Source organism: Psittacula echo (genome assembly GCF_963264785.1).
Source record: "Psittacula echo genome assembly, chromosome: 17".
NCBI lineage: Eukaryota > Metazoa > Chordata > Aves > Psittaciformes > Psittacidae > Psittacula > Psittacula echo.
The window spans coordinates 495,320-512,000 of NC_137753.1; the positions used below are offsets into that span (position 1 = coordinate 495,320).

Genomic DNA, 16,681 nt, shown 5'->3' on the forward strand with positions numbered 1-16,681 from the left:
CTCCCCTGTATATTTCTAGAAATGCCCCCACTGTATCTCCACAAGATACTCTACAAAGTACAGAATTCCCAAGTTAATGTTGGCTAAAGCCAAGCCAATAGGATCAAAATGTGTCAGTATAGCAAGATGCAAAGGTATTAGCTCAGGTTCAGCAGCAGTTCAGACAGGAGTGCAGCATTATGTGGAAATTACTAAATTAATCTCAGCAAGTATTATGGTTCAGATTATAATGGTAACAAGACTGTACTACTACCATCTCTGTAACAGAACACTTCTTACAGAAACTATTGCTCAAGCTGGACAAACAAACAACTTACTTACTTCTCTAAGGAACCACCTAAAGGCAAAATTAAAAAAATTGATAAAGGATAATTCATATTAAACTTAAATACTTACCTGAGCCAGGGTGGCATCCGCACATGCTTTCCTAGCATCCTGCAGCAGGAGAAAAAAGCAACAGAGAAATTAGAAGTTCTCTACATTTCCTTATCTGTTTTGTCAAGATGATCCAGCACCCTCAAACCAAGGCTCAGAAAGCATTTCTGCTTGCCATCAGAGAACCCACCCTAACTGCATTATGAACATAATATGCTGCCTGCTGTTAAAACACAGAGCATATTGAGCATTTGATTTCCAAACATTCTTCTTTTGAGAAAAAGGCAACGATTTTCACCATGAAGATAGTCAAGCAATGGAACTGTGTGTCCAGATAGGCTCCATCCTTGGAGGGTTTTGAGACTCAACTGGACAAATCTCATTGCTGACACCTTATTTTAAGCAGGAGATTGCTTAACGTTGGTTATGGTCTGGCTCAGAAACACTTCAGTAAATATTCACTTTGATCTAATCCATTTCGTGCATTATTTGTGTAACTATTCTTTTCTAAGCAATATTAAAGACCAAAATGTGATTTCCTAAAGCAGTCACACATGCTTGCCCTTTCTAAAAATCCACATTAACTTTGACAATGTGAAAATATAGAATCATAGAATAGTTAGGGTTGGAAAGGACCTTAAGATCATCTAGTTGCAACCTCCCTGCCATGGGCAGGAATACCTCACACTAAACCATGTCATCCAAGGCTCTGTCCAGCCTGGCCTTGAAAACACTGCCAGGGATGGAGGATTTACAACTTCCCTGAGCAACCCATTCCAGTGTCTCACCACCCTAACAGTAAAGAACTTCCTCCTTATATCCAATCTAAACTTCCCCGTTTAAGTTTTAACCCATTACCCCTTGTCTTATCACTACAGTCTCTAATGAAGAGTCCCTCCCCAACATCCATGTAGCTTAATGCATCATTTCTGTCCATCTCTGTTTGCAAGCCACACAAATAACCACTCATCTGTACTGTGGTCAGATACCATACATACTCTGATTTGGTTTTTCAGTTGCTCAGCCTCCTGGCGTAACTGGTCAAGCTCACTCATTTTCCTGTGCTAAAGGTGTGCCTCACTGCCACCTCTGAAACAATCAGAAATCTGAAAGACAAAGTGGTGATAATGAAAATTAGTCCAGGTCAGAGCTTGAGATTACTAAGTCCTTTCACCCATCTCAAACAGCTCTTGGAAACAAAAGGTACACTGGTTTATAAGTACTAGAATACAAGCGAAAAAATTTCTCTGAAATCTCTTCAGAATAAGGTGTTACTACACTTGAATGTGTTTAGCTTTTCGCCAGCACAGAAAATAAAATATAATTTGGACTCATTCCTTCCCTCCAGGGCTCCTATTTGGATTTTTTCATTAGTGTTTTTCTGATTCAGTTTTGTATAAACTCAAATTTCCCTAGAGTGAACCAACAGATAACACTAATGTTAGACATGAAATTCAGAACTTCTCTGTAGGTCTTAAGAATACAGTAAGGAATTCTCCTATCAAAGAGCAAGCCCCTTAAGTATTTACAGACTGACACAATCACTTACAAAATGCTGTAAGAGCCATTATGAATGGCTTTTGTAACACAGCAATTGTGAGAAATGTTGTTCCAAGATCTAGATAAAAGGATCACTCACAAATGTCGTTAAGGATTTTGTGTTAATTGCTAAAATGTCTCCCTGAGACTTATAGAATGCATTCCAATAGTAACATGTTGTCAGAATAAAACTAGTATTTTTTTGAATGGTAAGTTGAGGAGCTTCAGAAACTGCTGTCAACAGACATTTTCCCCATCTAAGAATCTTATTTTTCTAGCATCGAGAAGGACCAAATTACTAATGTTACCCCTCTGTCTGCCGTACTCCACAGTCAGCAAAATAGAAGCTCAACAGAACACACCTACCACTGAACACTCTCTACTACTGCCGGTAGAGTTCCTCAGCTATTGAACTTTTTTCCAATATAACCAGCATACAAATTTCATTAAGTATACCACTTACCTTTGAAAATCACTGTTCCAGAAAGATGTTGTTGCCATTTTCACTAGTACTGCACACTGAAAACTCAGCTGCTCTTAAACTATTTCAAAAACTCTGCAGCTTGATATATAACATGCTGATGAAGTTTATCTTTTATTGCAGATCAAGATAATTGGTTCCATTTTCAAATGCTACACAGACCACCTGGAGTTTATAAACAAACACTGGCAGTGTGTGTTTAGAACATCTTATTAGCCAGAATTGACCTTTTACTATTAAAGCAAATGCTTTGCCAGCAGCTTTACATATTACTCTGTTAAGATTTAATCAGCTTATTTATCTTTGCAGGCACGCAGTTTTGTTCGGTTTGGTTTTTTTTCCCTAAAGCCCTTCCCAAGGAGAAAGAGGAAGATAACTTCCACATTTTTATCCACTAGTACCAGGAAGCATATTGTGAAGGCAAATTAAAGCAAAAGAGCAAGCCCTGCTGTCTAAAGAAAAGAAGTTTCAAAAGACTTACTAAGACTTGAACATTCCCTAAATACTGCTATCCCACATAACCAGACTGCTCAGGTCTCTTCACAGTAGCTAGTATTGAAAACTAAAGAGCTAAAGGAACAAATGTCAAATCTTGCCATATCATAATTTATAAATCTATACTCTTCTCTGAAACATGCAATATTTTAGGAAAAGGAATTCTAGTTAGCTCCTGGCTCAAACCCTCCATCCACACAGCTTCAAAGCCCTTTCACTTCATTGTGAAACGAGGTCTCTTCTCCCTTCTGGTGCCAGGGTCATCTTTAAGTCCCTTTAAGATTCCTTGCTCAGCTTAGTCAAATCCGGTTAAGACAAAACCCATCAAGAGTGTTTTATTATCCTATAACCACCTTCTTTTCTTTTGAATGCTCTTCTGTTTCTCAAGATGCGTTGTTCACTCTACATCTAAGACAAAACAAACTGTGGCTGGGTCTCTCTACAGTTTTTAACATGCAGTCACCACAGTCTAGAGCTCCTGTGTAGATCACACACATTGTGAAATAATATGTGCTAGTCTTGTCATGAATTAAGAAACTCTGAAGACTGTCCTTACAAATAAACTGCAAATTTTCAGATCTTTCAGTTTTTAGATAATCATTTCTGCTTCTGCCATTCTTCAAGTTAATATATAAGCCCATTTACCACTAAGCAAATACCAGCCTCTCCAAGCAGAGTACAAAGAATTCAGAGATGGTATCATTCCTATTTCAGAGAAAGAAATCATGATCCAAAACTTATGCATTCTGTTCAAGGTTACAACAACTCAATGACAGGATTAGGATCAAGACTTAGGACACCAGAATTCCAGCTGCAAAGAGATACAGGTAACTACATTGAAGATTTGCATGCAGCTCTATTTAAAAATATAATAGGATGAATAATCTAATGTCAAAGCAGACATGTTCTCCTGTAATGCTGCTTAAAATAGTGCCAATTTATTTCTGCCAGAATTTATGTGCTATGCAACAGAATTCTCTTGCATTTACATGAAACAATAATTCTTTGTATGGAACAGGAGAGGCCTAAGGAGATGAACACTAATCCTACAGGAAAAAGTTATATTAAGTCCACTTCACAGAAACCAAACCCTGTAGTTTCATTCTGGATTATTTGCACACACCGAGGTCAAAACAAATCATACAAGCTTATTTCATGCTTGGGCCTTATTGCTTAATATAGCATGCACTGAAGGGTACTATTGCAAAAGACCCAGGCCCTACCTAGTGCGCAATTAAGCTCCTAAAAATGCTCTATTTGTGAACTCCACATCCAAACAGTCACTCCCTAATGCTTTAAGGAAAGCTTCCTTTTAATAAGTAACTTCAAAATGGTTTATCAACACTACAGAAACCTTTACACCTACATGCAAGATATCATCTCGATTTATCACAGGCAGTGAGGAGTTTAAGGAACTTAACTACTGTTGTCACAAGCAGCATGTATGGATCTTGACCTTCAGTCACTTGCTAGGCAGGACTCGCATTTCAATATTCACTGCATGACAATTAGTAGGTGAATGCATACACCCCTTGATGTCTTCCTCATCTGCAACACCATAGATCCATGTAAGTTCACATCTGGAAGTTAGGTACTTTCAGAGTTACAAGTTAGCCCCTATGCACTCCAAGCAACTCCAAACTGCACTTCTGACAGCATCCATTGTAATTGTTGAAGCTACATTTCCACATTCCCTTTGTAGTCTTTGTTGTTTCAACATCAACAGGAAGATCCAATTCCTGCCAACATGATGGAACTCACTAGCACTCAGGAAACAAAAATCCTAATGAAGCCCAGGGCATTAAAATATAGGAGTTCTCTGAAGCAGACTAAAATGTATGGGGTAACCAGCTTGGCTATTCCTCTATTTCTTTTACACTAAGTCTTACGCAATTAAATTTATGTCAGAAACATGAAATCCATAGGGAAATAAAGGGTTCCATCCTCTTCTGTACTGATTACTGTAAATCAGCAGAGTTTACTGGTGTCTAGAATTACAAAACAAAAATAAACCAAAAACTTTAAAAGGGCAAGAACAACAGGTAAGGTCAGGAAAATGTATGGGAAAACAAAATATTTTTATCTATTCTCTCAATACATGAGAAATTTTTATTCAGATTTATTCTTAGAAATAACAAGCAGAGACTGTTCAATATACGATCTATATATATATGCTCATTGCAAACTAGCACATTTGAGTATCATGAAACATTTCTTGTTTCTTGGCATGTTTAAGGGCATTTAACCCCATTTTAAAAGAACATTTCTAGAAGAAACTGTAGGCTTGACAGTGATGATACTTCTATTTCTGGAGTTCTGAAAGACATTACTAATTTCTAAATCAAACAAACCTCATGCAAAAAAAGTCACTATTCAAGTTCCACACTCCTTTTACCCAAACTATCACCACAGCTGTGAAGAAATAGGTAGCAGCCAAACCCATCCTTACCTCGCTTTCTTTTCAGTACGTTACTGTGTTCTTGAAGGCAGGCTTCTCAAGAATAACACATTTACTTTGCTGAACCCACTCAAGACCTTTCCAGAGGCTGAAGTGCTTAAGTAAGTGTCTCTGCTCTAAGCCTAAATCCTCCTAATCTTGTTGACAAGCATACCTTGTAGATAATTCTGCTCTTACTAGAGACAAGAAGATGCAGACTTGCAAGGTAGTTAACTGTTCTTCACCACACATGACTCCAGTCTCTAATCTCCTCTTAGAAGTTACCCATAGAAGAGTCCCTTCGTTCCTGTTTCCCACATAGCAGGAAAAATGAAGTACTGAGTTCAGCTTTCAATATAAGATCAAACCTCATGATTAGGCTATTTCAAAAGGATTTATCAGGTTATGCATCTCAAATTAACAACTTGTTAGTCTGTTTTTCTCTAAGCTACATGACTTATATTCCTATGTAAGAGGAAAATTTCTATGTCCATACACTCAATTATGCTGAACAATCTTTGCACTGAATAGGAAGCCATATGAAATCTAAATAACTCCCACAGGCTTCCTGCAAATGGAGACAGACATAAGGTCCCAGTATAATAATTCACTTTAAAGGTAACGCTCACTATGCAGAACACAGTGATAACTCAAGGGCTAAAGAAGAATTCACTCATTTCATTGTTACAACTCTAATGTCCTTTCCAGAGCTCAAGCTCTTTATCCAATTAAGTCCAGTTACTGAAACCAAGGTATCATTAATACTATCACATTTAGATGTAGACTACACTATGCTTGTCTACATTGTAAAAGTGAGCAGAGTTGGAATACAACTCATATATATTCTTGCGTTAAACACGATTCCTCTCTACAACTGCCTGATAACAGCAATGAGGCGATGTTCACTAAACACCGTTATTTAATCTTCTCACATCATTTCTATTATTACAAAACAAAAATTATCCTGAATAACCCATCCTATAAATAATCTCTACAGATTAAAAGAAGAGAACACAGATTAGAAGTCACAGCTATCATTAAGTCAAGTATTTAGAACTTCTATCCCTTGATGGCCAAACTTTCTTTCCTACAATATATTTTTAGCATACATTACTACTACCAAAAACTAAAGTAAACCCACCAAGCCATTGCTGATGCAGTCTGGTAACAGAGAGGTTTTAAACATATTGTTAAGAGTATTACCCATGCACAGTAATTTCCTAAGAGGGTTAGCCAAATTGCCTTTCTCCCAGATGAACAGGTTGACTGATACTTGCTCCCTCAACACCTTCCCTGCTAATATACATGGCCCCTGTACCCAGTACAGCTGTACAAAACAGTCAGAGAAAAAGCAAAGCACATCATTTGCAAGAACAGAACCAAAACTTTACAGCCTTTCTAATGAGTTCGTGTTAAGCCTACCAGACAATCTCATAGCAGGTCATCTGATTAAATGAAACTGTGTTAATCTATTAGATATCATAAATCCTATTAGCAACATGCACAGCAGCTTGTACATTTTCACAATGACAAAGGAATTATACACAACCCACTGTTAGTTCCAATGTCTTGACATCATATTGACTTTGAAAAGCTGAGGGGGTTTTGTTATTTAATTGGAAGTATATATTGAGTCCTATTTGACTTTTATTCAATAGAAAATACAGTAAGATCAGAACTGCTTGTGGAACAAATTTGAGGTGGTGTCTCTCCCATTTACATGGTCCACAAGAGAAGACAAAAAAAATGCAGGGGTGCCTTCTGATCCTGAAGAACACACATCTTCGGATAGGGTGACCACAAAAAAAGTAGAGAATTTTAGAAGTTAAAAATCATAGAAAATGTATGCAGGAACACAACACAAATGTAAAGAATCACACAAACTTCTGTGATACAGCTTTATTTGAAGGGAAAAAAAAAAAACAAAACAACAAACCTCCACAAAACACAACCCTTTAGAATATGCACTGAATATAGCTCAAAAACATTGGCTTAATACCCAGCACTGATTAAAACAAAAGGTTAAATACAACATAGGACAGAAAAAAAACAAAAACCCAACCTAAAAATACTATAATGCCATTGAGGAAAAGCCATGGTTTGTATACACTGGGAACACTGTGTTCAGTTTCTGCTCCTCCAAAAATAGAACACTGGAGGTATGTATCTAGGGTTGACCAAAGTAACTAGTTGGAGAGCACCTCAGAAGACAGGTTTAGAGAAAGAGACAGGAGCTCACTTGCTGTTTGCTTTTTGAAAAACAGGTAAACATCTATTAATGGGAAGCAACAAATACAACTGAGCAAATACTTCCTAAACAACATATGGCTAACTAGTGACACTCCTAACGGACTGAGAGGCTTCACAAGAGGCGGAAAAATTTGAAGTTATAGTCTGGAAGATAATGAAGGTTTCACTGTTCCAAAAATACTAGTAGCAATTATGATTGCAAAGAATACGACCTTTGAAGCTTTTAGGTTCTGTTTAAATAATACTGACACATTGAAAAGAACATTCTGACAAGAGCCATTTTGCTCAAAAGAAATTTGGCCTTTTGTCAAACATGGTAGATAAGTAATTTTTCATTCATGAGAGAATGACTATTGTAATCATTTTACTTATTGCAATTCCCTGCCCCACTGAGATGAAACAGTTTCATCTATGGTCCCCCTCTGCTTTGCCACTTCCATTTCTGAATGAAGGCAGGCACCAGTATCTATTATTTAGCAAATTTCCTGGCCATTTTAAAATTCTTCCTGTTGATACAAGAATACACATGCTAAATCAGAAAATAGGTACTTCAGGCTTGCACATATTAACAGCTAAAAACATTAAGTTAGCTACTTAAAAAATAGTATGAGTTTCTCAAGCACTTGAAAAAAGAAGTTACCTTATTTCTTTACTTACATTTTCTCTCACTACAGTAGAAAGCCAACTTCTGCTGTCAAACATGTAAATTCTGGAGGGGAAAAAAAAAAGGAAAAAAAAAAAGGAAGAAGAAACAAAACCAGAATTTGTACAATTGTCAAGAAATAACATCAATTTCTTAACAAGTCTAGCAGAAATTAAAATGTTATCAAAGCACAGACTATTTTTTGCTGGCTAACAAACAGCCAGCTTGTCATCATGAAGGAAACAGGCATTGCTTTGATATCAACAGGACCAAAAGACTCACTCATGTCACTTTTAACATTCTTTTCCAAGGAAACTCTTGCAATCCTCAGATCATTAAGTCTCCTCCCCTAGGTGATACAGAAGTCTATACTATTAGAGAGCTTAGGACTGTAGCAAAACATTGTCGCACTCATACAAGACTAATTTTCACTGGACTACAAGGTATCTGCTCTCCCCAGTCTGCATTTTCAAAGCATTGAAATTATTTCTGCTCAATACTGTTCCTGAGGTATGCTAGCTTTCTAAGCACAGTGAAATACCAAGGTATCTATTTTATCAAAAGAAGTTACATAAACCTCCTACTAAAGAGCTCAAGCCAGAGAACAACTCTCTTCTAGAAGAGTTATGACTCCTAATCACTAAAGATGTTAACAAGTAAAGCATTAACACATTAAAAAACTCACACACTTGCAGTCTGGAAGACTGTAATGATTTAACATACAAATTGGCTTTTTAGCAAGGTGGAAGAGTTTCTTCTAAGAAATTTTGAAGCAATTTTTTTCCTCTGAAAGCACGAAGTCATAATTACAGTTCACCCCAAGATTCAAAACATCGACAACTGCTTATACATTCAAAACATCTGCAATTTGCTTGTACCACACAGCAAGACAAGGGCTATGGGTGATGTCAGTGAACACAGAGTGTACATCTTCAAAGCCGGTGCATCGGGACAGTAGAGGATTATTCTAAGCACAAAGCAAGAACGTACTGAAGCAAAATGATCTTAAATCAGAAAGCCAGTCTACAATCTCATGTACTTTAAGCTGAAATGATTACAGATAATGCATCTTTCTGATTTTACAGTTCACTCTTAGCTAGAAAATTTACAAACCACTCCAGTGTCTGGTATGGAGGTTAAACTACTTAAGATATGGATCATCCTCATCCAAGCTTATTTATAGAATAACAGTTTAATGCTGTGATTATGTAATCATCACAGTGTAAGCAGTTTTGTTGGCTACTGACAGAAAAAAACCCACGCTTTTAGACATAAAACAGTAACTCATACTTAGAGGCCAAACTCTAACTCCGCCAAAGACACAAGCATATGACATGACCATTTGAAGTTCTGAAGAAAGATCAACTCTTCAACTTTCAGAAATCTTGACAGGAAAAATTTGCTTACACCGCAGAGAGATGAAAAATGATGAAATTCTGAAAGTATTCTCTGAAACGTAAACAAGTAAAATCATGCTGGAACACTAACAGCACACAGAATACACCACAGCAAAGGCCACAACACACACCATTATTGTCCTGTGCTGCACCCTCATTAATGCAGGAGAGGTGTTGCAGATTTCATCTGCCTTCTGCAAAAAAGGAAAACAAAAACAAACAAACAAAAAAAAAGCTGCTTTAACCAGCCTGCAAGAAGAGTAAGGAAGCGTAACAGCAAACTGTTCCACAAAGCTTAGTTGTGCTTTTAAAATCAGGTTAAGCTTCCAGTTGGGTTTGCTGAAGGCAACCTGCAATGCCTGCAGAATGTAATCCTAGCAACTGAGGTACTTTCAATTAAAGATGGAACTCTTTTTAAAGAACAAAAGTAGACAAGCAACTGGGGGGGGGGGGGAATCTGCATTGTCACAAGCTTCCATTTTTAGCTAAAATGTAGCTTGGTAAAATCAACATGAAAATTACAGGCCAAGTCTTTCACCACACCACAGTACTGGTTCAGCAAAGAGTTCTTGTAACAAGCTTTATACACTGTCTTAATCAGCCCTTACAGCCCTGCTTAGCTGAGAGCTTGAGCTTCTCAACGTCAGGAACTGGGGTTTCTAAAACTAGAGAGAGCAAAAAGTACCACAGAATACTCTAAGCTTGGTTCAAGTGGTTAAACCATTATACCAAAGCACCTGTGTTGGCCAGCCCTATACATAGCTGGTGTACTCAGTGTCCCCACGTTCCCAGTTTTCTGCTCCAAGCAAAGTATCATCACTTCTGGGTAAAGCTTCCCTACTACAGCGCTAACTGCTGACAGCCTAATATTCATTTTTCCTTTGAGATTTTCTTCAACTTTCCTTGAAGTAGTTACACTGAGGTGACAATCCAGCCTAAAAACTTAACTCCAAAATCCACCAGAAAACAAGCCTTCACATGAAGGCTCCTCTGGAGAGTATTTTACTGTAACATCACAGCAAATCTGAACAACTCTCCAAAATTAAACAACTTCCTAAATACATTCACTGTAGCCCCCTCCAAAGCTATTAGCTGTATAAACATATTTTTCTTCTTGACCTATGGATTCAATGACAGACTTAAACCCTAAATATTCTGGATGTTAATTCCATCAGCACACCTTTTTAAGCCTGCTTTACACATACACTGACTAGATGCCAAGGCCAATATTTGAACTGCAGCAAAAGCATTCTAGCTTCTTAAAACATGCCATCAATTCACACATAACCTGATATGAGGCCAGGGATGGCTCATCACACAAGACACCTGCCCACCAAAGATTTGGCTCAGACCTTGGAACAAGGTTTGGCCAGTCTTCATAAGCAGCTGTGTCTGTGCTCCTCCAAGCACTAATTCCAGTTCAGACTTTTCTTGTTTAGTACAGAGCTGTATTCCAGAAAGCCTAGTCTTTGCTGTCACCTCCTGCAAGAGCAGCTTTGAAGGACAGCCAATGGAAGGATAAAATAGTAATTACAAATTCACAAATCTAAATATCCTCAAGTGAATGGATACAACCTCTTCTCTTCTATTTGATGTTTTCTTTCTGGGAATCACCTGCTGAGTCTATAATTTCCAAGCACATAAACTTTGAACAACAAGCAATACCTTACTAACAGGTTTGCAAAGCAGATTATCCTAGTAGGAACAATGCTAGATTGTCCAACTCCTTCAAAAACTTACTGCAAACACTTCTGCAGTCAAAGGCTAGTGTGGCTGGACCATTTCTGTGGGAGGTACTGGCTGCTTCTTGCATTGAAGAATTGCCAAGTTTCTGTCTGAAGTAGTCATGCTCAGGAGATGTTTTTCCATATGTTAGTGTGAATGAAGTACACACAAAAGAAGCAAGTATCAGGTTGATAAGTGTTAACTGTCATTACGCAACAGTTACATTAGCAGTTACATTACATTTTCTACTCTGCTTGGTACATCTAAAGGACTGCATTAGAAAAAAAAATTTTTCACAGCTACATAAAACACAGGAAGATTGATAGCTCAAGAGTAAAGATCAGCTGTCCTATCACTACAGTTGCTAATGAAGAGTCCATCCCCAGCATCCCTATAGCCCCCTTCAGATACTGGAAGGCTGCTCTGAGGTCTCCATGCAGCCTTCTCTTCTCCAGGCTGAACAGCCCCAACTTTCTCAGCCTATCTTCATACAGGAGGTGCTCCAGTCCCCTGGTCATCTTCGTGGTCCTCCTCTGGACTTGTTCCAACAGTTCCATGTCCTTTTTATGTTGAGGACACCAGAACTGCACACAATGCTCCAAGTGAGGTCTCACGAGAGCAGAGTAGAGGGGCAGGATCACCTCCTTCCACCTGCTGGTCACGCTCCTTTTGATGCAGCCCAGGATACAGTTGGCTTTCTGGGCTGCGAGCACATACTGCCGGCTCATACTCATTTTCTCATCAAAAAAAGTATTTAAAAATAAGCCTTTTTGACAGTTTGCCACTTTCTCTAAATAGAATACTAATAAGCAGACAACAATGCTTAAGATGATGGTAGGGACACATGCTTGTAATAAACAGCTCTGGAGTAAAGTGGACCCTTTCCCTCTGCCACCAACAGTAAGCAAATTCAAGCTGTTTTCATGGAAGACAGCATCCCTATGTTGCCAAAATACTCGTATTTCCTGATGCTAATCCCATAGCCTACATTGAAAAAAATCATACTAATGCAATATTTAAGCATAAAAATCTGGACTACAACAGGTCACTGCATTAATCCTTTCTAAATGCATTTGCAAGCTATGTGTATTATTTAAAAATAATCTTCATTCTAAGAACAGCAAAGAATTTATGTACAAAATAAAAGAACTGATTACTACAAGTTTAAAAAATGCCTAAAGCCAAATGCTTAAAATAAAACTATTTTAAAAAGAGGGGTCTTGGGACATCTCTGAAGTAGCTAAAAAATATTAATAACTGTTGCTACCTTAGCGATGAAAGTAAAAATATTTTCTACCTACATCTTTGCTGCCTTGTTCTCAAAGAAATTCACATTTAAGATCATTCTAACACTTCCTGATAAGTGGCAGGCATAGCAAGCTAACTTATTTTAAGAACAAAATTTAATAATATTTATTGCAAGTTTTCAAACCAGTAAGCCAGGAAAACTTAGAACCTGCTTGTGCATGAATTTCTAGCTACATTTATCAGAAAAAGAAATTATTGAACATTGTCACTTAATAAAGTATCCCCTTACCCAAAACCAAGCAGTTTTGTTGTCACATACTACTAGATATCTCCCTTCAGACCAAAAAACAAAACCCAGGCAGCACTGAAGGAGCATATATCACAATTAACGAGCACAGAAATGACTAAGCATTTATTACTAGATGCTTCTATATGCAGAGCCTTACAGTAACTGAACAGTTGTTTCTCACTTCAACTATCACCTTTCATTGCTTCCTTCAACTCTTTAATCGTGCTCTCCAGTTTTTACTGGCATTTTTACTTCATTTGTAAACTCTCCAGAATCTCTCTTTAACTGAACAGGGCAGAGCACAAGCACAACAGGGATATCGCAGTCCTACTTCAATAATGTCACTGACACACCATATTTTTTACTATTTAGTATTCATATTATTGCCATGAACAGAGGAGCAGCTACAAAGGTAAGACTATGCAACCAAATATTGCTGTATGCAAACACCTTCCCTGTAACACACAACTAACTATTCATGAGCTGAAGAAACAAAATGCTAGGTCTTACAGACTAAAAGAAACCCAAACCACTTTGCACTTTAACTGCAAGAGACAAATCAAAAAGGTTTTAGTTACCCTGTCTAGGAAATATATTTTTTTGCATAAGCCCTTGAGCATCAAGAACACTAAAGGCCTTTACTTAAGAGGAAAAAAAGCCACACACAGCATGAGCTATCTAGAAAGCTGATAATAGTGAGAATGAATTCATAGTTTGGGTTTAGAAGTGTTAAGGAAGCAAAGGCGGGAGGGGAAGAAAACCAAAACCCAAGGGTAAAACTATAGCACAAATCAGTCAGATATGGGAAGGCTGCCTGGTGTGAAGCATTATCAGCAAGGCATTTGCAGAGAGGCTGAACAAAATAATGGCAAAATAATCTAAAATCAACCCAGAAACAAGAAATTAATTATTTCTTCTCTGGGGGACCTAAACCAGTGGTGCCACAGTTCAAGTTCATTATCTTATCAGAAAATGCATAATCTCTCATCTAAATCAGCTGAATCCCTGGGTAGCGGGCTTAGGGCAGTTCAGAATGCAAGCTACACACAGTACATTGTCTCCTAGAAGCTAGAAATGGAAGTATGCTGTTGTAGAAGCAGTTTGCACACCATCCCAGTGTGACAATCGGTGACAGAATCATAAAACAGCAAATAAAGACACATTACACACCTAAATATGTGTGTACTTGCCTTTTTTTTTTTTTTTTTTAGAAGTCTGCATTAGAAACACACTTGCTCAGGTAACAAAACAAGTTTGTAATCCACAATTTACGAATAGGCAATCCCATTATGAATAATAATTCTTGCCAATTCTCATGAAGTTGCCAAGACTGTTTATTTAAAAGTCACTTTCAGATATACCAGTTTTCCAGTAGGTCTTCAGGACATTTTTTGTGATTTTAATATATTCAAGAAGTCCTCCCAAAGATTAATGTGTTTCTCTATCACATGATGATGTTCTGCTCAAGCTCTCCCCAAATATTTCACAGTCGGTGCTGAGGAGAACAAAGCTTGGCTGGATCATGCTTTCACAAGCAGATGAATAGCTGTACGCAAAACGTGGCGCAGAGGTAGGTGATCACACCACCTCCTGCTACCAAAATCCCAGAGATTACAATAAAATCCATCAGATGGATCAATTACCGCTATCTGGGGATTAAAGCGTAAAGAGAAGAACAAGTATTTTCCAAAACCCTGAATGATATTTCTCTCAGCTCTGCTTGCCAACACATCTGTACTGGCATGATTTTTTCAACCCTGTTAAAAATAATGTATTGCTTCAGATATTACCCTTACAGTCACATCGGTAGGTACATTAAAATATTCACCACAATACTTATTATGTTAGAGGAGGAAATGATCTACATGATCACTTCTTTACAATACAGAAAACCAGAAGCAAAAATAGCAAAATTAGATATGAAAAATACTAGTAGATATCAGTAAGACTGTGTACATGCATAAGCACAGAAAATTAATAGAAATTGCTATTATTGTATTTTGTATTTCCACAAATTTCAGCTCAACTATTTTATCAACAGAAGCTGAATCATCCGTTTCATACTACATATGCCAGCCAGGAAAGAGTCAACTGAGTCAAAGGAGAATTGGCTGCTTCCTACTTACACCCTTTAAAAAAATAGAGCTTTCAGAATGCTACATTTAGCAATACTTTTTACATCCTTAAAAATCAAATAATTAAAATTCGAAGAAGTAGCCAAGCAAGTCAACATACTTTTACTCAAGCCAAGGGAGACAGTTACTGATACAACTTGTCACATATATAACGTGGTCTTTTCTGGACAATTTTGGTTCTGAAAAAGCATCCCCCTAATCTATGCATGTAGGCAGACTTTAAATGAAAACTTTCAGATGCCGACATGTCTCACTGCACTAAGGCCCTCAAAACACTGATAAAAAACACCTTATGTTTCCAGAGTAGCAAGATAATTTATATTCTATCAAATCTGAATTGTGCTTTACCATGCAGATCAAGAGTCCAACAGAAGCAACAAAGGTACCCCATCTTAGGGACAGGCTGGACAAGACTTGATTGGTAACTACCTCCTGACTATAACTACTATCACATCCTGCCCCAACAAAAATGCAGTAGTTGAGACATTTGAACAACAAACCACCTGCTCTCTTTGTGCCTCTGCTACACAGACTACACAAAACAGCCTAGGAGATCATCTACAAGAAAAATATTAATTCTTTACAACAGTGCTGAAAACCTTAGCCAAGCTTCAGCTAATTATTTCATTGAAATAAGAATTTAAGTGTCCAAACAGCAGGCTGATCTTCAGTAAGAGACTAACAAAGATTCACAGTTAAAAAGAAATTAAGCTACATCATGAAATAACTGCTTTCCAGCAGCAGTCTGAAGATAAAAAGTATTTCAGCGGACCACCTTAAAAATCAACAAAATGTATTACATGCATATAGCAGAAAAAAAGAATACTCGGAAGAGATTAAAATATGGCATAACTTCTCTTTTTACTCCAAACAGACCGAGCAATACTTTGTTCTCTAGCCCTGCAATCAATGTAAGCCATCTTTACTCAATGTGCAAGCAGTTCCATTATTTTTGATAGCAATGATTTATATACCTCCAGTAGCTCTTTAATTTCTTCCAGCAATTGCTCTATTTTGATGTGTACCTTTGATACAAAATAAGATACAGAAGAAGCAGAAACAAGCAAAGCAAGGTTGCCAGACTGAAAAGCAGAGTAACATAGGAGACCTTGAAGCCATTAGACGCAGAAGTAGTGTTTAGGAGCAGACAATGATACAATACTTAATGCTGACACAAAAAGTACAGCTCAGGAACAGCATCACAACAAGAAAGCAAACACTTGCTTTCACCCTTGGATGTTCTTTTTTTTCTACAGTACTGCATTAACTCTCTTAAAATGTCTGGCATTAGTCTTTAAGAAGCAGTTGTACTCCTCTAGATAGTAAGCATGTGGTTAGATGATTGAAATAAAGAGGAAAATATGAATAAAAGAACACAAGTCCTACAAGGGATAGGAGCCAGGGTGGGAATTAAGAAAGAGAAAACCCAAAACATCAGAAGACAGAGAACACACTAGCTGTAGTACACCATGTGTCAACTCACTCCCCTTGAAAACAGAAGGGGAGAGAGCTTTGAAGACTGGTCACTTCCACCTTATTCAGAACATTAAGGATAGTGACTTGGGAAAACCATGGTTGTTTCCAACTCCAGCTTCCACCTCAGCTTGCTTTCCTAAGTTCCTTCATGTTCTGTAAGAGCAGAGCTGCTCATTAACAAAAAGCTGAAC

At 37.6% G+C, this 16,681-nt stretch overlaps 1 protein-coding gene across 5 annotated transcripts in view; it reads right to left on the reverse strand.

Moving 5' to 3' along the window:
- Positions 1-16,681, reverse strand: part of GNB1 (G protein subunit beta 1) — a 40,437-nt gene that overhangs the window by 14,850 nt on the left and 8,906 nt on the right. For 2 of the 5 annotated variants that reach the window (XM_080631044.1, XM_080631041.1), the window contains exons 2-4: positions 8,235-8,286; positions 1,374-1,481; positions 397-435 (exon numbers count right to left, since the gene is read on the reverse strand). In XM_080631044.1, coding sequence (XP_080487170.1) covers positions 397-435; positions 1,374-1,430 — 96 coding nt within the window. In that variant the 5' untranslated portion in view covers positions 1,431-1,481; positions 8,235-8,286. Of the gene's footprint in view, positions 1-396; positions 436-1,373; positions 1,482-8,234; positions 8,287-9,748; positions 9,812-16,681 lie in introns of all 5 variants that reach the window. The other 3 variants (XM_080631042.1, XM_080631045.1, XM_080631043.1) reach the window with 3 other exon arrangements.